General features: G+C 31.5%; 3 protein-coding genes and 1 non-coding gene across 7 annotated transcripts; 2 read left to right on the top strand and 2 right to left on the bottom strand.

Moving 5' to 3' along the window:
• The first annotated feature begins 1,273 nt into the window (after positions 1-1,273).
• SCP2 (sterol carrier protein 2) lies at positions 1,274-3,348 on the top strand. The gene is made up of 4 exons (XM_068619653.1): positions 1,274-1,583; positions 1,675-1,735; positions 2,741-2,843; positions 2,948-3,348. Exons 1-4 carry the CDS (start codon positions 1,455-1,457, stop codon positions 3,027-3,029), a joined length of 375 nt encoding a protein of 124 aa, XP_068475754.1. The 5' UTR covers positions 1,274-1,454; the 3' UTR covers positions 3,030-3,348.
• A 2,271-nt stretch (positions 3,349-5,619) lies between these two features.
• LOC137816493 (protein WEAK CHLOROPLAST MOVEMENT UNDER BLUE LIGHT 1) lies at positions 5,620-10,880 on the bottom strand. Of its 3 annotated transcripts, none has more exons than XM_068619651.2 (3): positions 10,792-10,880; positions 8,528-9,822; positions 5,620-7,830 (listed from the first exon to the last, which is right to left on the bottom strand). In XM_068619651.2, the coding sequence occupies exons 2-3, from the start codon at positions 9,788-9,790 to the stop codon at positions 5,959-5,961; spliced, it is 3,135 nt and encodes a 1,044-aa protein (XP_068475752.1). In that variant the 5' UTR covers positions 9,791-9,822; positions 10,792-10,880; the 3' UTR covers positions 5,620-5,958. The 3 variants fall into 3 exon arrangements, with proteins under 3 accessions (XP_068475752.1, XP_068475751.1, XP_068475753.1); XM_068619650.2 differs by having other exon boundaries at positions 10,633-10,817; XM_068619652.2 differs by having other exon boundaries at positions 10,208-10,814.
• Positions 10,881-14,718: 3,838 nt separating this feature from the next.
• On the bottom strand, positions 14,719-19,349 carry LOC137816492 (UDP-glucuronate:xylan alpha-glucuronosyltransferase 2). 2 transcript variants are annotated; one of them, XM_068619648.2, is made up of 5 exons: positions 18,866-19,349; positions 18,214-18,605; positions 17,849-18,090; positions 16,143-16,665; positions 14,719-15,368 (listed from the first exon to the last, which is right to left on the bottom strand). In XM_068619648.2, the coding sequence occupies exons 1-5, from the start codon at positions 19,055-19,057 to the stop codon at positions 14,933-14,935; spliced, it is 1,785 nt and encodes a 594-aa protein (XP_068475749.1). In that variant the 5' UTR covers positions 19,058-19,349; the 3' UTR covers positions 14,719-14,932. The 2 variants fall into 2 exon arrangements, with proteins under 2 accessions (XP_068475749.1, XP_068475750.1); XM_068619649.2 differs by having other exon boundaries at positions 18,861-19,176.
• Positions 17,574-17,646, top strand: TRNAR-CCU (transfer RNA arginine (anticodon CCU)). Its single transcript has one exon. It is a non-coding gene; the product is annotated as a tRNA-Arg (tRNA).
• Positions 19,350-19,939: the final 590 nt, after the last annotated feature.

Genomic DNA, 19,939 nt, shown 5'->3' with positions numbered 1-19,939 from the left:
AATTTGTTTTTCAAATCCAAAAAAACTTTCCAAAAAATACTTGTGTGATTAATTAAAAAAGTTAGTAAAATAATATCATGTGGTAAGTCAAAGTTGCCTTTAAACATAACAAACCTTAAATCTCATTAATCTCTTTCTCAATACTAAACTTCATATGACACCATCTCTCTCTTGCAAAAAAGTTTGAAAAATATTTAAAAATATATTCAACCCTCTTTATATGATTTAAAATTCTTCACAACAACTGTTTCTGGTCAAGTATTCAATTTTTATTTTATTTATTTCTCCAGGAAATTTTTCCAAGTATTTGTTTTCGCATTATTTTGATATAATATTATTTTTAATTGAGAAAATAAATGGTTAAAAGTTGATAGTTTGAAATGTATACCTTTTATTATTTCTAAAACCATGTGTGAAATACATCTCTTAGTAAAAAAAAAAAGATAATCGTTAATTAATTGAGTGAAGATGATACAAATCTCACTCTTCAAATTTTGAGGTTCAATTTACAGTATTAAGAGTGGATAATATATATTAATATAAAGCATTTTTATAGTAATAATTTAATTTAAACCAAAAATATTAAAATGTATAAAAAAAAACGAAGAGAAGCCTTATGTAATAAGAGCAGAGTATGGATCTATCTTATCCATATATTGAAACACGGCGTTTACTTCCTGCACCTCCCTACTCTCTTCCAACACCTCCCTACTCTCTTCCAACACCTCCATACAGTCTTCAAGCACCTTCGTAGTGTCTCCTTGCACCTTCATAATTTTTTTAATTTCAATTTTTTTTAAATTGTAAAATTTGAAATATAATTTTATATTTTGAATTATAGATTTTTGAATGTATTTGAGAATTTAAAAAATATCTTTCAAGTTTTACAAAATGTAATTTTATATTCTAATTTAGAAGGTATTTAATAATTCATAAAATATCTTTTGAACTCTATAGTTTAAATATAAATTATATTTTAAATTTTAGAATCTTAAAAATTAATTTTTACGTCTTAAACTATATTTTGAACTCTATAATTTTACATTTTGAAATGTAGAGTTTAGAAGGTATTTGAGAATTCAGAAAATATCTTTTGAATTTTATAATTCGAAATATAATTTCTAAGAATAAATTAGACTTTTCACCAAAATTTGGAAGTGTATAAGAAAATATGGAGGTGCAGAAAGAAAATGGGTGAAACGCGTGAGATAAATGGGCCTCATCGCGAACCCATTCTCATCCTATTCTTACAACAGAGTCCAACAACTGTTCTATCTAATTCTTTAAATGCACAACACCGTAACGTAACGTAACGAAACAGATAGAGGATTATAAATGTGGAAGTTACTGGAAAGTTGAAATCAGATGGTGCCGGTCCCACTCCTCCAACCTACACACGCGAACTCAACAAACCAGAACTGGTAGGTTTCGTTTGATTGTTGCGACGCGAAGCCATGGCGGATTCTTCGAACCTCAAATCCGACGCGATTATGGAGCAGATGAAGCAGCACTTCGCCACTGACGCAGGCAAACAGCTCACGGAAAAAATTGGACTCGTTTATCAGTTTCACATTGCTCCGAAGGTAACCTTCTTTCTTCCTTCTTCTCACTCTTCGTTTAACCTAATTGTTTTGAATTACATTATCGGTCTTATTGAATGGCTTCGATATGTAGAAACTTGGATTCGATGAGGTCGTCTACACCGTTAACCTCAAGAAAGGAGAGGTCACCAAAGGTTAGCAAGCTTCCTTCTCTTCTTTTTCACTTTTCAATTTTTTTTGTTCATACTTAGGTTTTCGATGTGAATTGCAATCGAAGACGTCACGTGTCTCGGGAATCGTGATGATGAACCTTTGAATTCACTCTCTGAATGTTGCTGCTATGCATGTAATGTATTGTAATCTCAATGATGAGCAATATACAGTATTCACCGTACTGAGTATGGTGAAACTAGAAGCTTAACAAACTATAAAACTTCTGGTAGAGAAAAATACGAAAAAAAAATTAAAAGAGATTCTCCAGAAGCTAACGAATTAACTTTTACACAAATTAAAGAAGAGAAAACTTCTACAGATTAACCTGTGTAATTTCAATTTTTCTTTTTATTTTTCTCTCTTGGAAATTCTTTGAGAAACTCGTTCAAACGCACTGTTTCACCTTTACGCTAGGGCCCTGTGTGTTACAGAGGTAGATCAGGATTTTAGAATTTTCCTCTCATCTTTTGTGATCAGTATCAAGGCTTGCTGCCAAAATCTTGCGCTTAGTAGCTAGAGTAGACAGAACTTAGTACATTATCTGAACTTGTTAGAGCGTTAAAATTTTATTTGTGTAAATAGTCTATTCCCGTGTAAAATTGTCATTGTGAATTGCTAAATTGTCATTGTGAAATTTTTTATATGTGAATTGCTAAATTGTCATTGTGAATTTTTTTGAAATGAATTTATTGTGCGAATTATGGCAATAATACTTTAATTTTAATTAAGGAATAGAACTGAAAATATCTAAAATACTACATTTAAATTGTCTAAAGCTAACTAAACAGCTTTTCTACCCTGGCCTCTTCAATGCACGCTAAATTTTCTTGGCAGCCAGAGATTAATCAATAGTTTCTACAACTTTGCTAGAGATCAGATGTTTTTTAGAGTTGTATTTCTACAATTCTACTTAATTTGGCTAAATTTTATTGCGTTCTCTGACAATACTATCCTGTATGAGTATTTATTGGGTTGTGTGTATTTAGGGCCATACGAAGGAGGAAAACCTGATGCATCTTTTTCATTCAAGGATGAGGACTTTGTTAAGGTTGCCTTGGGAAAGATGAATCCGCAGATTGCTTTCATGAGGTTCAACTTTTCAATGGATATTTTCCTTCCAAAAAAAAATTTCGTTGTTTTTTTCTTCTTTGTTAATACATCCATGTGCTTCATGTGGTGGCGAATGAATGTAGGGGTGCGATGAAGATTAAGGGGAGTTTGAGTGCTGCTCAGAAATTTACTCCGGATATCTTCCCAAAGCCTTCCAAGCTGTGAGCTGAGATGCTTTCAACTACTTAAGATTGCGAGAATTATCGTTTGATGCAGTCAACCAAAATAGATAGCATCAACGTTTGAGGAATATAATTATATATCTTCAGGTAATACAAGGATCATCATTACTAAGGTTGTAGGTGGTTCATGATTTTAAAATGTAGTTCTGAATACAACTATATTTACACTGTTCTGCAAATCGGTCATGTCTTTATTGCATTCTGATTGAATGTTTTATGTTCGAAAATAGTTCATCATGCATTATTTGCAACCACTTTTCTTTTTGCCATAAGTTATCGGCTCAATGATTGTTGCTATTTTACATCCTGTGTCTACACCTTGATATCGATTTATGATCATTATTTTTTATGTAACAAATATACAAAGCCATTAAAGCCTGTAATAAATAAATAAATTAAAACCTGTAGTAGATAAATTAGTTTGAAGTGAGACTATTGAGTATCAAATCACTATTTTTCGTTAATACATCTTCCATTAAAGCTTCTAATAACTAATATGATTACGTTCAAATTGTAGTGAAAACGACCACAAAATATTGTTTGCAAATTTAAATTAGGTACAAAAATAAATTTACAAACTGAATTTGCAATAGTAATTCAACTCTCACTTTTTACGAAATTGAGTTTCAGTTAGTTAACAGTTGTTAAAACGGTTGATTGGCATTACCGGGATGATTATGTGAGCATTGATGTCCACCATTGTCTTTTTAGTTAAGCCAAATTTCATCTCTATTTGCCCCTATGTATATCTTTTCCCTTCTTTGGTTTAAACTATGTGAAATTAGGCAATTTATAGCGTGTTAAGAGAAACAAGTCAAAATGTGGAACCATTTATCTTCCAGTTTATGGCTACACTTTTAACTTATTTCTTATTTTATACTTATAAACAGTAGAGTGTATTTTTTTAAAACGCTTTCTTTATAAAAATTAACTTCATTCTAACAAAAACTATTCAAAATCCAAAGCTCTCTCAACAATTAAACAAATAAATGAGATAACCATATCGAGAAAATTTATATAAACATGTTCATTTACATTAAAACTCACTGACAACATGAATCAATTGGTAGTCTTCAACAAAAGTGTTTCATATATAGAACATTATTACAAATTCACCACTAAATTAAAATTTTCTCTCATATATACCACGTTTGTGAAATTATTTAGTGTTTCATAGTCAATATTAACTTTAAAAAATATTTGTTGAACGAGGAAAAAAATATTTGTCACTTTGAAAGGATTAATCTTCAACTATGAACTAATTTTTGGCGTAGAAAAGCATGATTGTTATGTACGCTTTTGAAAATCATAAAAACAAACTTATTTAATTATAATTTTACCATCATTTTTTACAAATTTCATGAAAAGAATTAAAATAATTATTAATAATAACTCAACGTTAAATTGGTAAGAATTACTTTTCATAAAATAAAACTATTAGCATGTTATTTCTTAAAACAATATAAACCTATCCGTGTTGATTGATCTAAAATTCCGTACATAGAATAGATTGATTATGTTAAATTGTAACATTTTTTTTTTCAAACAAGATGGAAGTCATATTTCAATGTAATATATTTATTGTGTTTAAATAATTAATAAATATTATTTTGATATTAAACTAATGTTCTTTTTTTTATATATAAAAGTTGTATTAAAATGCTAACGATTCGATAAATACTAGATATTTTCTTTAAAAATTTAACAGATATTTTTTTTTGAATTATGTAATTTTCACTTTAACGTACATTCAATAATAAATATAATAAAATAAATAAATTTTAAAATATATTATTCACAAAATATTTTAATTTTTCATCCTCATAAATATAAAGTAAAGGGTGCAGACGTATTTATTTTCCTATCAAAAGTAAAGGTACAAGTAGTAGTTTAACGTAATTTATTTGTGTTATTTAAATAATAATTAATATTATTTTTCAAAGTAATTAATATATTTTTATCAAAGCTAACGTACAAGTATTTATTTTTTCAAATCTCTCCCTTACATGTATGAGATATTGTAGATCATGTCTAGAAATATTAAAAAATATAATAAATCTACTTTTTCATTAATATTTTAGTTACATTAATAATATCCACGCAATTAATTATCTTGTTTTACTTCCAAATCCAACAAATATATCATTTAGTTCGTTTAAAGAAAGGGACAAAATAAATATCTCGTTATGAAATAAAAATTACATTATGCTTTATAACATAGTAACTTCTGTATTTTGCATCTAAACTTTATTCAGTACTGTTTATATGGAAATTAACATCTTTTACTAACTTGTTTATCGTACATGCTAAATTTATAGTTAATAATATCTATGAGAGTTTTTATAGAATAAAAAAATCAATAAAATTAAAAAAAAAAATTTAGAAATTTCAGATATAGGGAATTAATTCATATTTGTCATTAAAACTAACCGATGCATCTTTAGATGGTATATATACCCCACAGATTTAGTGATAAATAAATCAAAACGATTGATAAGTTCAAAGTAACACCAATTCTGTAAAACATCTTTTCAAACGCAGCCTTAGAATCTCTCTTAGTTTTAGCAGCTAAATTGAATGACATGTTCACCCATTCATATTCAAATCTCAAACTCAAAAATTTTGATACATAACTTTACAAAAGCTGAGTTCAATATATCAGAACAGAAGCCTATACACAGTAAAGAATGATCTTATTTTTGTTTTCTCACCTGTGATGAAGAGCTTATATTTATGTTGTCATAAATCGGTGAGTTGGAGACCATTCACAATCCTCAAAGAGAGATGAATCAACCATACATACAGCAATAACTAACATGTACAAAGTATGATTCAGTTTTGAATAATCTCCAAAAGGGTCACATGTTCAGATAACTGGAGCATCACAATGCATGCATTTTCCAAAATGGATTTTACCCTGAATGTGTTGTGTGCGACTTTTTCTTCCCAAAGAACATCAAAACCCATGGGAAAAATGATTTCTTTTTCTTCTTTCCGGTTTTTGCATCTGTTGATGGCACAGCTCCACTGTTTGAATGGACATAAGACTTTGAACTGGAGAAGTAACGAAGAGGAATAGGTACACGATGAGGTTTTTCTAAACTGTTTGGTTCCTTGTGTCTTTCAAAACTAGCTCCTGCACTTTTACTACTTTGATGCTTAGCCGATTCTTGGCCTAATGCACCAGCCTTTCTTCGTTGTTCATGATCAGACCTCCACTTTCTTAGTTCTTGTTCTACACCTAATTTTCCCTCCCTTGCCTTTTCAGCTTTCTCCATGGCGATCTTAAGAGATTCCCTTCTAGCAGCCATTTCTCTACTCACACTATTCAACCTCTCCAAGGTTTTCAATTCAGACTTCTTGGCTGTCTCAATTTCAGAATTTGCTGTTGCAACCCTCATGTTGGATTCTTTTTCTGCATCATGTGCTTGTTTGCTGAGATTATAGTACTCCTCCACCGAAAGGGTCACCCAAGTGGATGAATCCACTTCACTGTTGTTCATAGGTGATGCCTCACTCTCTTGCAATGCTTTGGTTGCTGCTATTGCCAACCTTTCAGAAGCTCTTGCAGCTTCTATCTCCTTTTGAGCTGCTAGTAATTTGCTTTGCATGGTGCTTGCACTTGCCTTTACTTGTTCAGCCTCCTCCTTTACTCTCTGCAACTCTTCACGAGCTGCTTGAGCAAGCAACTTGGCCTGATTATTCTCTTCAACTTCTTGCTGTAGTTTCTTTGGCAGCACAGCAATTTTCTCTCTGCCTTCCTTTTCCTTCATCTGTACCAAAACCGTTTCTGATATAGTGTTCTGCAGTTCAGCTTCAAGAGATGCAGCTGTGATGGAGGCCATTCCCTCTCTCTGCCTGATGGAGGCAAAACATGATTTCTCATTTTCAAGTTCTGATTTTAAGGAAGCTGCAGCCACCCTTAAGTAATTTATCTCAGTGGTAGCTTTCTCTATGTTGAGCTTCACTTCCTCAAGTTCCTTTTTGGCAGATGCAACTGCTTCCTGTATTTCACTGTGTGTCTTCTTTTTGGAGACTCCTTCTCCTTCTCCTTCACCTTCTGGGTCAGCCTTTGATTCCATATAAAGATTTAACTCAGCTTTCAAATCAAGCAGCAAAGCTGAGGCAATGTTCAGTTTAGATTTGAGGTCCTTAGCAGACAAAATTTTCTGGTTGAGACTCTGGAGTTCTTCTTCTGCCTGTTTCAGTTCCTTCTCCCAACTGAGACAATCCTGATCTCTTGCCATGACTGTCCCTATTCTCTGTTCCTCTGCTTCCATGTGTGCAGCATGTGCAGTTTCCAGTGCCTCCTTTGTTGCAATCAGCTCAATAGTCAAGTCTTCCACTGTCTTCTCCACTTGCTTTGATGAAGCAACAGCCTCTTCAGATTTCTTGACAGCTTCCTCTTTTTCATCAACTAAGGATGCATATTCTCCACGCAATGCATCCAACTCTTCTTTTATTGATGTTAACTCTGTGATAGCTGATGCATACCTAGCTCTAGCTACCTCAAGCTGTGCCTTGGCTGCAACACTAGAGTCATCTGCAATACCTTGCTCCATCTCTTCCACTCTCAGCTTTGCAAGTTCTGAGTCCTGTCTTGCTTGACGCTCTTCTGTTTGAGCCCTCTCTAGGTTAAGTTTGAGCTCTTCTATTAGTCTCTTAGTGGTATCCAGCTCCTGCAGTACTTGCATTTTTGCTTTCTCTGCAGCCTCGGCTTTTTTTCTGAAGTCCGGGATCAGCTGCTGTGCCTTTTCATGTTCATGTTCTACATGTTTGCGTCTCTGAATATCAGAAAAAAAATTGAAGTTAGAAGCCATTTTCCAGCTGATGAAGCTACCATAGTCACTGTGATTGTTGTTACTTGAGGTGTCAGTCTAGTTGAGATGTCAAGTTATATAATTGAAAGTTTTTATATAAAAAAAAAACTACCACAGTCATTACTCATTAGTATAAATAAATTGTCTTCCAGCTTTGAAGAAAGTTATTTGGTTTTTGACAAAGTATAATGGTGATGAATCAATAATTTATCTTTCATTGTTGGCAAGAAGAAGCAAGCATGGAAGACAAGCAACTTTATATCAAAATATACTTCAAAATGTGAACTTTATATCATGATATTTTTCACAAAAAGGAGATATAGAATACACTCTGGTCATTGACAATTGATGAATAAAATCTGCTATATGAAGTTGTGGCTTGATTCAGCAGATAATAGTTTCTTGTTGTTATCGTTAACATAGACAAGAAAAAAGTCACCAAAGCAACATTTCAGCATTGGTAATTGCTTTTTAACATTTATAACAGCAGTTGACAACCAAAACAGTAGGGAGGTCGTTATTCTCATCCCATTTACTCATATCTTGTCATTTTTCTAGTTGTTTGTTATCTTTAAAAAGCAAGGGAAACCTTCAATAGAACTCTTTCCTCAGGAAGAAGTAATAGAGTTGCAAAATTTAAGTAAATGGAAGACATATATACCTCCACTGTCTGGATTCTATGAGCCTTCCAATCCACAATGCCTCCAAACTTTGAAACAGCTTCCTTGACAGATTCAAATGGAGCAGCTGTATCAATATGGCTTCTTCTTGCAGCCATCTTCTTGGCATAAGTGGGTGAGTCAACGGCTCCCACAGAAGTATCAGTAACATTGGTTTGAGATGGATCTGTCTTCTGATTTGTCTGGTCATTCTGCAACTCTATTTTTTCAGAAGAGGGATCCAAGAGTTTTATCAGACTATCATCACTGGCAGATAGTTGATCATCAGCTCTCAAAGTATTGGTTTGAGACGGATCTGTGTTTTGTTCTTTCTGGTCGTTCTGCAACTCTATTTCTTCAGAAGAGGAAGCCTTTTGATCACTGGCAGCAGGTGAGTCAACAGCTTCCACAGACACATCAGCTATCTTGGTTTGAGGCAGTTCAATCTTTAGCTCTTTGTGATCATTTTGCGACTCTATTTTTTCTGAAGAGTCATCAACAGCTCCCACAAGAACATCAGTATCCATTGTTTGAGGTGAATTAATCTTTAGTTCTTTGTGGTCATTCTGCAACTCTTTCTGATTTTCAGCATCACTGCCAGCACAGACACTAGAACCACCATCCTGTTGCCTATTTGACATATCTTCTAATGCTCCGGCTTCCGAATTTGCAGGCATGGCTCCTTGGTTGCTTTGTTCCTTTACAACTTTTGAGGTTGAAGCTGAATTATCTATGGCAACATCAGCAACCATGGTTTGAGGTGAGTCTGTAATTAGTTCTATGGGGCCAGTCTGCAACTCTTTTCTTTCAGAATATGATGTTGAGGGATTCATCAGATTATCAACATCACTGCTAGCAGTGACAGCAGAAACGCCTTCCTCCTGCCTGTTGAAGATACCTTCTTCTAAAGCTCCTGGTTCAGAATCTGCAGCCTTGGCCCCTTGGTGGCTTTCTTCTGTTCCATGAACTGTAGCTTCAGGAGTAGAAGCTGAATCACCTGTGGGAAGATGTACAACTTGTGCTATAGTTTGATGGCTAGAAGCATTCAGGGACACTTCTGAGTCAGAGAACTCCATGGGAAAACGAGGGCCAGACTCCATTCTACTGTTATTATTACTATGTTGGCTATCCAAAACTTCAATGGAAGGCTGATTATTGGGTGGATTCATCGCCTCAGTGTTCTCTTCAGGGGTTTCTGCCTGTGGCTTCTGCTCAGCCCTTATTATAGATGGTTCTGAGGGTGGCTTGTCTTCAACTTCCTCCATTAGTTAGAAGCATCTGGAAGAGTTAAAGGCATCTAAAAGGCAAATAATAAAGATTCAATCAGTAAAAAAATGGAAATTGTTGCTGCATGTATAACCTTTTTCAGTAAACTCAATTAGAATCAGAATAAAACATGACCATGTAGAGCTTTCAAATTTAAGGGGGATGACAGCATCTAGAGAAGTAATAAAATGATAATTGATTTCCATATGTACCATTTAATACACTTTTTCAATTGTGCTTGAACATCATCAACCAATGATAAAAAAAATACAGAATCTCATGATGCATGAAAAGCTAAAAGATCCTCCTTTTTCATACACGTTGACATTGAAATAAAAAATTACAATCACGTGAACAAAGCTATAAAAGAAAGAACACCCAGGTGCACAAAAACTAACATTTCAAGTAGTAATTACCATGCATCCACACAAGTTCGCCAATTTTTAACTGGGTTGATGAAATTTGAAAACTCTTCTGGTATATGTACATGCCAATGGAGAGAAACAGAAACAAAAGCTTAAGGAAAAGACAATAGATATCAATATATCATATATCCCTAAGCTTTGTAGTTTCCTCTCTTGATTATATCCAACCCCAGATACAGAAAAACATTAATCCAAACTTTGCAAACCAAAAAAAGTTATTATGATATGACATGACTGCATGTGTTTATAAAAAAGATGAATTTTTGAAACAGTGTTCATGCAAAGAGTGGATAGATGAATTGAGGGGCCAAGAAGGGTATGAAAACAGATTAAGCAAATAAGATGGTGGTTTGAAAAAGAAGGAAGAAGAGAAAGCAAAAGAGAAAGAAGAGAAAAGAGAAGGAGAGGGAAAATACCCGGATTAAGCAGAAACAAAACTGATGATTGAGAATTGAGACATATTAATGATCAATGAAAAAGTATGAGGAATCAAAATTAGAATGAGAAAAAGTTGGAGCTAAATTTAGAAGAAGTGATGAAAAGAAGAGGAAAGGGTCAAGAAGAATGAAGCCTACCTTGTCACACAAACTAAACATTCAAGGTCCACTCTGTACTCTCTTTCTTCTTTTTCTAAATTTCAAACATCACACTTGTCATCTACCAAAAAAATCTGACACCTGTTTCACAACTTTAAACAAATAATTTAGTTGCTTACATAAGCCATCTAAATACATGTAAAAAAAAACAAGTTTAGAAGTATCTATTTCCCCCATTTAGAATAGGATTTGAAGTGGTCAAATAAATAATATTACATAAAAGCAGTAATAAATATTAATATCTTAATACTTATATATGAGTAATTATTTGAATTATATTATTTCTACTCTAACACATGTCTTTATATATATATATATATATATATATATATATATATATATATATATATATATATATATTCTAAAAGAAGGTTGTTGGAACATTGTGCAAAGTATAGGTAAAATTGATGTAATCACTACAAGAAAATCATGAAATAGAAACCAATTTTTAGAAACCAAAATAATTAGTTAAACTAAAATAGGGACCATTTTAGAAACTGAAAGAAAAATTGGTTTCTAAATTAGTTTCTATTATTTTTTATTATTATTAAATAGTTTCTAAATTGGTATCTAATTAGCAACCAAAGTTTTTGCTACCAATTATTTGGTAGCAAAAACTTTGGTTGCTAATTAGATACCAATTTAGAAACTATTTAATAATAATAGAAAATAATAGAAACTAATTTTTGTTTTAGTTTCTAAAATGGTCTCTAATTTAGTTACTATTGCAACTAATTATTTTGGTTTCTATAAATTGGTTTCTATTTCATGATTGTCTTGTAGGGATGTATTTAGTATGTTCAAATAAATAAATAATATTATCACGATAAAAAAATAATATATTTTGATAAAAAAATAAAATTTAAAAATTTAGTGTAAAATATTAGTTTAATAAATAATTTTTTGAATTGTATAATTTTTTATCTAACGTATATTTTAATAATTCAAATATTTAAAATTGAACATATTTTATTTATCTAATTAATCGTAAATATAAAAAATTAAAACACAAATCTGTGAGATATGTCATAGTATTTAAAATATATATATTTAATGCAGTTGTTGTATTTCAATGAATAAATTTTTTTTTTCAGAAATAAATTAAAAAATGTATAACAGATAAGAATATTAGCAATATAATAAATGTAAGATATTCACTTTAAAATTTTAATGAATAATAATTATCTTTTTACTCTAACAAATATTTTAAATACAATAAATTAATTAAAATATCTAAATTTTCAAATGTATTATTTACGAAACTCATTCTAATTATCAAGACTTCAAAATTAGTATATGTATATGCATAACATTTTATATATGTATTATATATGCATATAGCAAGAAAAATATGTTACATCAAATTTTTATTATTATACCAAAAACTATAATTAATCGCAATTTCTTTTAAATTAATATTTTAGATTTTACATTATTATAGTAAATAATTGAATCAACTATCTTATTTGAATGAAGATGTTGCATATTTTTGTTTTAATCAATTTGATACTAAATCTGTAAAATATACTTTATGAACTTTAGTTTTACTTTCATCTCTGTTTATAATTGAATCAACATAATTCCGAAATTTTAAAAATATTGTATTTATTTATGCAAGAAAATCACGTGTGTGTGTGTTTTTTATCTCATCGTTTCATTTGTAATATTGCATGTTAAAATGTTGAGAAAGTAAAAGAAAATGAATGCACATTAATTATTAGGTGTGAACGTGTGACACTATTAAATGTATTAGCAGACACAAAATTAACTGAGGAATCAAACGTCATAATCAACACATCACCAAGAAATACTATAATGTTCTGTTCTGCTCCCAGAATTCAATTTGCTATCTTTTAATTCAATGGAGGTTTTAAAAAAAATACTTATTTTAGTTTTAATTTTTTACGTAGCATTGTTTTATTCAACAAATTAAAATTAAAATAAAGAAGTTGAATGAAGTAAGAGTACCTACAAAATCCAATCCAATTGATAAATAATTAAAATTTTAAATAATTGATAGAGAATTGTTCCCTAATATAAAGAATTGATTAAAATTTAAAACTCACTTTAATATTTCAATTTTCTTTTATCAAATTAAAGAAATTTTATAAGTTAATTATTAAAATAAGTAAATTTTTAAAAAACTATTAAAATAGATAAATCATATTATTCAAATTTTAAATAATATTAAAATCATGTTAATAATTTCACTTGAAATTTAATTACGTCAAATTTATACTCGTTTAAATATACTAAAATCATATCATCTTATAAAATTCGTATCAACTTTACACAACTTATTTATTTTAATAATTTTTTAAAATTTTATTTATTTAAATAATACTATAAATTACATTATTTTGAAAAATTTAAATAAGTATAATTAAATTTTAACTAATAAAATTATGTTAATGGTTTTACTTAAAACTTAAAATTTAATTACATTAAATTTCTACTAGCTTAAATAGACTAAATTCATATCATCTTATAAAGTCGTGTTACAACTTATTTATTTTAATAATTTTTAAAATTTGATCTATTTGAATAATTATCCTATAAAATTAAACTATTTGGATAAAAAAAATCTAATAATACCTAACCAGAAGATAAGAAATCATAGAAAAACCAATGGTAGCGTGGCATGGCATGGTTTCGTGTGGCGCACGTAGCATGAATGAGATTTTCCAATTGGGCCATTGGCCCAATGGTTTGAAAGGGTTCAAATCATATAAGACAAAATGTCATCCGTTGGATCGGGTCACCACCGTCCGATGATCTCTAAACCTTCAATTACGCAATTTTATGTTAGTCAAGCGATTAAGACTGTTAGGTACAGTAAAACGCAATTAAAACTCTTTTTTTTTTAATCTTATAACTATTATTTATGATTAAAGTTTTTTTACATAAATTAAAAATAATAATTAATATACTATCTTTTGAATTTTATTTTGTATTTTAAAATGAGCGAACTTATTCTTTCTACATAACTAAAATTATAGTTTCTGTAACATGTGGGTGCATAATACTTCATAAATGCGTCAACCCATGGAGTCTTTTCTTTTAGTTTATCTTCTTATTAATATTTTATTTACAGTTTTAATATCTTGCTCGTAACTTTTCTCCGATTCTAGAAAATCTACAATTTAATAATTTTTTAAAATTTCCATACGGTTATTATTTTTTATTTTGGTCTAAGTTTTTAGAGCTTTACTTTTCTCTAATTAAACATTAGATCTCATATATTAATGTTAATATTTTTAAATATTAAGTGAGTTTCTTTTTATTGACCGTAAAAGTATAACCACCCTTCTTTGACTAAGAAAAAAAGTAACGTAAAAGAGTGATAATATGTTACCAACTACATACATTTATATCACAATCCTACATTCAGTTTTATTGATATTTTATTCAATAATTTATTTATATTTAAATTAAATAACTCAGTTTAATATTTTTTATTGTTTAGAGTTGTTGAAAGGGTTGTGAAACAAAATTTCCCACCCAAAAAAGATATTTTTTTTGGCTTTACATTTTACTTAATAATTCTTTAACGTCCACATTTTTCTTTTACTTACCCTTAACAACTCCTTCTAATAAATTTATATCATATTTAACTAATAAAAATAAATATAAACAAAGTCTTAAGATAAAATAAAAATATTGTTGTTGATTGTGATGTGGGAGTTTATTTTTTTTTTCTCGGAAAAAATAAATAAAATATATTAATAATAAGTATTTTAAGGTTACTTTAACCTTTATACAAGAAAAATAAATAATCTATCTAGACTTTCTTCCTCTACTCACCTATATAAAAATAAACAAATTCTCTATTTAACATTTTGCTCTATAAGAACCAAACAAGAAATAAATGACAAATTTCAATGAGTCCACGTTTTATAAAATATGTGGAGTGTGCAATGCAATGTTATTTTGTTATAATGTATGTTTCCATTATTGAGTGACTAATAAATAAACTGCTGAAAAACACAAAGACTCTGCACAAGTCTCTGTAGGGAAGATGATAATGAAGAAAACAAAAACAAAAAACAAAAAACGAAAGAATGAAAAATACAAAAGGAGGTATAATTGTACAATTATAACCTAATTTATACGTATAACCCTAATCCATCAAAAGCGAGCCTTGTCTTCTTGGATCTGTCACGTTGATCTTCCAGTGCATGTCTGCTAACCCTAGCTTCCCTGCCTTTCGCCTCTCCCAGTTGAGCTCCGTCCTTCTCTTTCGGGTCAACCGGCAGAGCCTCTGCAGCCGCTCATCCATGGAGTCGTGAACCTTCCACCACCGTCGGTGTGCGACGTCGCTGGCGTAGACCCTCTGATCTTCCACGTCCCAGTTGCAGTCGTAGTCCCTGTAACAGTGCCAGGGCTTCAGGCCCAGGTAGTGGATCGCGTAGAGCTTCGGAGGCTCCGCGCCGAACATCGCGTTCTTCACACTCGCCTCCAGCGTCGTGTTCGCCCAGAAGTTCTTCAGAAAGTTCACGCGCCGGGGAAGCCTGTGCCACCACACGAATATCTCGTTCAGGAAACCCTGGTCTCCCCTGCAGTCAACAGATTAAACTCATGTAATAGGTTTAAAAATAAATTTATAATTAAATGATATAAAAAATATTAATATAAATATATCATTACATACATGTTACAAATTGTTTATAAACTATAACTACTGTTTTACAAAGCCAAATATCTGTTTTATATTATTTTATGGCTACTCATTTATCTTATGATGATTAATTAATCTTCTTGTCTCTATACTTAAATATAAACCCATCTTTCTGGTTTATATAGTAAAAAATAATTTATTTTGGTATTTATATATTATTTTAAATCTCCTTTTTATTTTTAAAGGCTAACGTGGCAGAGATTAAAAAAATTAAAATTAGTTTATGTAATGAATAAAACATATCAAAATGAAATACAGTAGAATATTTTGAAGTATAGGGATTGAAAAATAAATTGTAAGTGCTGCTGAATGTGTAATGTTTCTTTTAAAATGAGTAATTAAATATATAACAAAATTAACTTTAAAAAGGTGTTTTTTTATCGTTAAAGAAATATCTTTATTGAAAAATGCTCCTAGTAATTCTTTTCAATTTAAAGACCTGATTAAAAAAATTCAAATAATTTTGAAAATAAATGTTAAAATTAAAAATGAAATAAATTATCTGATCTTGATATTGATATAGTTTTTACATTTTAACTATTATACTCAAAATCTTCTTGTTACGTAGTTACTGATTATAACAGTAAACAAAATCATAAAAAATGTGTTAGTTTAAGATTTACGCGGGAAAACAACGCCAGAAACTTCGTACCCGTTGTAGGAGACGACATCGTGGCGGCGCGACATGAGAACATCGAAGGTGCAGTTGGAAGGTTCGAGAACCATGATGCCGGAGTTGAAAATGGACTGGTCGTTACCGGTGGCAGACAACTGGGGGAAATGGAAGAGGATGTCGAGGCTGCGGAGGACGATGATGTCGGCGTCGATGAAGATCACCCTCTCGTACTCCGTCAGCTGCCACAACCGGAACTTGCTGTAGTTGTACTCGTTGTAGGTGCCGTTCTCGGCCCGCGGGTTCCGGATCCGGGTGATGACTCGGATCTTCCAGCCGGAGAGCTCGAGGGCGCGGCGCTTGACGGCGGAGATGGAGCTGTCGAGGAGGAGCACCAGGTCGCGTTTGGTTCCGGTACGGAGGAGCGTCTGCGCCAGCATTATTGCGCCGCAAACGTAGCCTTCCGACGAGTGAAGAACCGTTGCGTAGGCCTCGCGTTTCGCTCGAGCTTCGCTCTGAACGCTCTGTTCCAGGTTCGACGTGTCGTACACCTTGTCGATTCCTGAAAATTGCAACCAAAATTCACAAGCTCAAATTAAAAAAATGTTTTAAAAAAATCTTTGTTAATTATAATATCTTCTTCAATTTGCATTCTTACGAAAAAAAATTGTGTTTCAAGAAACCCTTTCCCTTCAAATCAAAGTTAATTAGTTACGCTTTAGCTTTCATATATAATATATAGCATGAGTTTTTGGAAGAAATTAAAACTGAGGTAGCCATCGAAGTTGTTAGTGATGTCTAATAAAATATGGTTTACACAGAAAAAGAACAATTTTCCAGAAGAAGCTGCACAGAATATGATTAACGGTTGGACTGTATATTTCACATTGCTAATGATTCTTTAAGATTAACAGAGAGATAGCTTCATCTTTAAGATATAATTATTAGCAAACTCACCAATAAAATATTAACACGTTTTCAATTTCCATGCAAACTCCTCAAACGTATCAAACTTTATTTATTTGCTTTCAGAAAACTTCATATATATATATATATATAATTTTCCTACTCCCATGAATTTGTACGAGAAAAAAAGTCTCTATAATTTTGACCCCAGTTTGGGATAAATTGAGGTGGAAAGGAGAAAGATATATGAAGAAAAAAGTAAAATAAAACAATACATGTAATAAATAAAAGAAATGGAATAAAATTGTTTATAATACTATAAAATGTATCTTCATTTTAACAGAAATGCTACTATAACACAACCTTGCTTCAAGGGGATAAATAAAAATAATTTGGAAAAGGTGTAGTTGATGGTCTTTGTTGATATTCATGTCTTGAAAAACAATTTTAAGCTGTTAGCTATGCTTGATGTGAGATATCACCTAACTCAAAAACCTTCACCTGCAAAGTTAAGAAAACAAATGATAAAATATACTTTTTATTTTGTCACCATATACCAAGCAAGCGCCTGTAGCTCAGTGGATAGAGCGTCTGTTTCCTAAGCAGAAAGTCGTAGGTTCGACCCCTACCTGGCGCGAACTTTTTAAATTTTGTTATTTTTTATTTTTATTTTTTTGAATATTTCCTTATGTTTAAAAAAGTTGCTAGTAGCTTAATTAATACTCATTAATTTTCAAATTATAATTTTTTAGCTTATTAATTAATTCCCACCCACTTGAGGAAAAGTAACATAAACAACCATATGAGTTTTTGATGAAAATGTAAGCAACTAAGCATACCTTGTTCCCACAGAGGCAGAGCCAAATTACATGACCCAACAGGCAAAGATACCTTCTGCTCCAACCACTTTACATCAACCTCATAATACCACCATTCATTTTCCTGCTTAACCAAATCCTTGCACCTAAACAGCTCCATCATTGGCCTACACTTGCTCCACAAAACCACCTTTGTCTTCCAATTCCAATCCTTCTTCCCTTTCTTCACCACCAAATTCGCCACAATCATATGAACTTGTAACCTGAAAAACATAAATAATGAATCTAAACACTTAAAAAATAGTGATCATATATTCACAACCATTTATCAGATAACATTCTACTACTGAAAAAATGAAACAATTTTGAAATTGTATTGGTCAAACCTGAAAACATCTCTTCCCCAGCCTTCTTGAGGGTACTTGCAAGGCAACTTGGCTATGATCACATCCATGGTTTCATATGCTGCAAAATCTGGCATTGGTATCTCGGGGCATGATGGAACATCACTCTCTTCCTCTTCATCTATCCATTCCGGAAACAAATCTGTCCAATTGAAAAACTCTGATACCCTTTCGAAATAAACCTGTGTTGTTTCTCCAAGGCTGCTCCATTCACTCACATCATCTTCATGCATGTTCACCATTCCCATCTTCACTCCTTTCCCCATTTCACCAAAGAAGCTAGGCACCTCTATCTTACTCGCATTCTGCTTTGGCATCCTCTGCTTCACCTCTGGTTCCTCCAACACCCCTTTCATCTTTAAGCCTTTTTCTTCCTATGAGTTTCAATATCTCATACAAGTTATGAAATACACACACAAACACTTGCATATTTATAAACACTGAAAGAAAGTGACATGATTGAAGCTGCTTGAACCATAAAATTGACTTCATTTAATGTGAAAAAAACCTTTTTCTTTAAGAAGACTTTGTTCAATATGAAAAAACATTGGTTTTGGTCTATAAAAGAAGCAAGAGGGGAAGAGGAAGAAGAAGAAAAAGAAAGGACTATGCCATTAGAGTAGGCTCACCTTACCTTGTGATGGCACTCCCTCAAGGAGCACCTAACAAGGGAGGCTGCATTTTCAAAGTAGACAGAAGAAGATGGTTGGAGAAGAAGGGCTGCATAAACAACCAGAAAGATGGCAAGACAGAACAGATTGATTCTGATGACCAATGCTTTAGATGGTGCTGTCTTCACCAACTTTTGAAGACTTGAAACTTCCATATCTCTAGCAGCAACAACAGTGGCTTAAATGGAGGGGACCTTTGCACTATATATATGTAAATGATTTCCCTCTAGAGCAAATATAGATGAAGTAGTTGTGGTTAAAGTATATGATGATTAATTTGTAAGGAGTTGTTAGAGGATTATATACATGAGTAAATCTCAAAGCAAGAAAGGCCCTTTTTGAAGCTCCATTTGTACTTCCTTGAAGGTTAATTTCCTTTTGTGCAAGATTAGAGAGTGTAAGTAAAGTTTGTTTGCTTAAATTTCAGGTTTTTGACAAAAATGTCTCAATAATTCATTGGAGAATGGAATTATAAAAATGGAAGAAAAGATTTTGAGGGCAGTTGAGCAGACTCACCAACACCTAATTCGGTTGCCCTGTCAATTTTGGTTCCAAAGTTCAAAGTGTCTTTTGTTCTCAAACTATGCTGTGAAACTAGCTCCACTCTATGATTATGAAGTCCTTTTGGTTATTATGTTGATGCATAAAATTTAAGTTTATAGGTTGCAACGTCTTTACATCATAACTGTCCAAAATTGTATAAAAAAAAATATTTTGCACGAGTAGAACAATGAGAATGGTGAACCATCACCTTTTTGTTTCGACCTAATGATTTTATACGATTGGACTAACTGGGTAGATACTAGCCAACCAATGATCCTTCCCAATCTCAACAACAAATACAACACATTAGGTCAACTATGACTTTTTTTTATTTTTAGGACTATTATACATTACTTTAGGATTTACCTATGTTTTCTATTGTTTTAATGATGTTTTGTGTGTATTGTGTTTTGTTTTTTTTTTTTTTTATAGAAGTTTGGTTATAAGGACTTCGAAAAATAATTTGAGGATTGTTAAATTATTTTGATGTGATC

This window comes from Phaseolus vulgaris, chromosome 1 (assembly GCF_051622355.1).
Source record: "Phaseolus vulgaris cultivar YP4 chromosome 1, ASM5162235v1, whole genome shotgun sequence".
NCBI classification, from domain to species: Eukaryota; Viridiplantae; Streptophyta; class Magnoliopsida; order Fabales; family Fabaceae; genus Phaseolus; species Phaseolus vulgaris.
The sequence above is the reverse complement of the archived record's forward strand: the minus strand, read 5'-3'. Positions and strand labels throughout refer to the sequence as shown.

Coding starts and splice junctions, on each gene's coding strand:
- SCP2 (XM_068619653.1), top strand. CDS start 1,455: ATGGCGGATTCTTCGAACCTCAAATCCGACGCGATTATGGAGCAGATG. Junction 1,584..1,674: donor AGTTTCACATTGCTCCGAAG/GTAACCTTCTTT, acceptor TTCGATATGTAG/AAACTTGGATTCGATGAGGT. Junction 2,844..2,947: donor CCGCAGATTGCTTTCATGAG/GTTCAACTTTTC, acceptor GAATGAATGTAG/GGGTGCGATGAAGATTAAGG.
- LOC137816493 (XM_068619651.2), bottom strand. CDS start 9,790: ATGGAGGAAGTTGAAGACAAGCCACCCTCAGAACCATCTATAATAAGG. Junction 7,831..8,527: donor ATAGAATCCAGACAGTGGAG/GTATATATGTCT, acceptor TCTGATATTCAG/AGACGCAAACATGTAGAACA.
- LOC137816492 (XM_068619648.2), bottom strand. CDS start 19,057: ATGGAAGTTTCAAGTCTTCAAAAGTTGGTGAAGACAGCACCATCTAAA. Junction 16,666..17,848: donor TCTGCCTCTGTGGGAACAAG/GTATGCTTAGTT, acceptor TGCAATTTTCAG/GAATCGACAAGGTGTACGAC. Junction 15,369..16,142: donor GATGTCGTCTCCTACAACGG/GTACGAAGTTTC, acceptor TGTTGACTGCAG/GGGAGACCAGGGTTTCCTGA.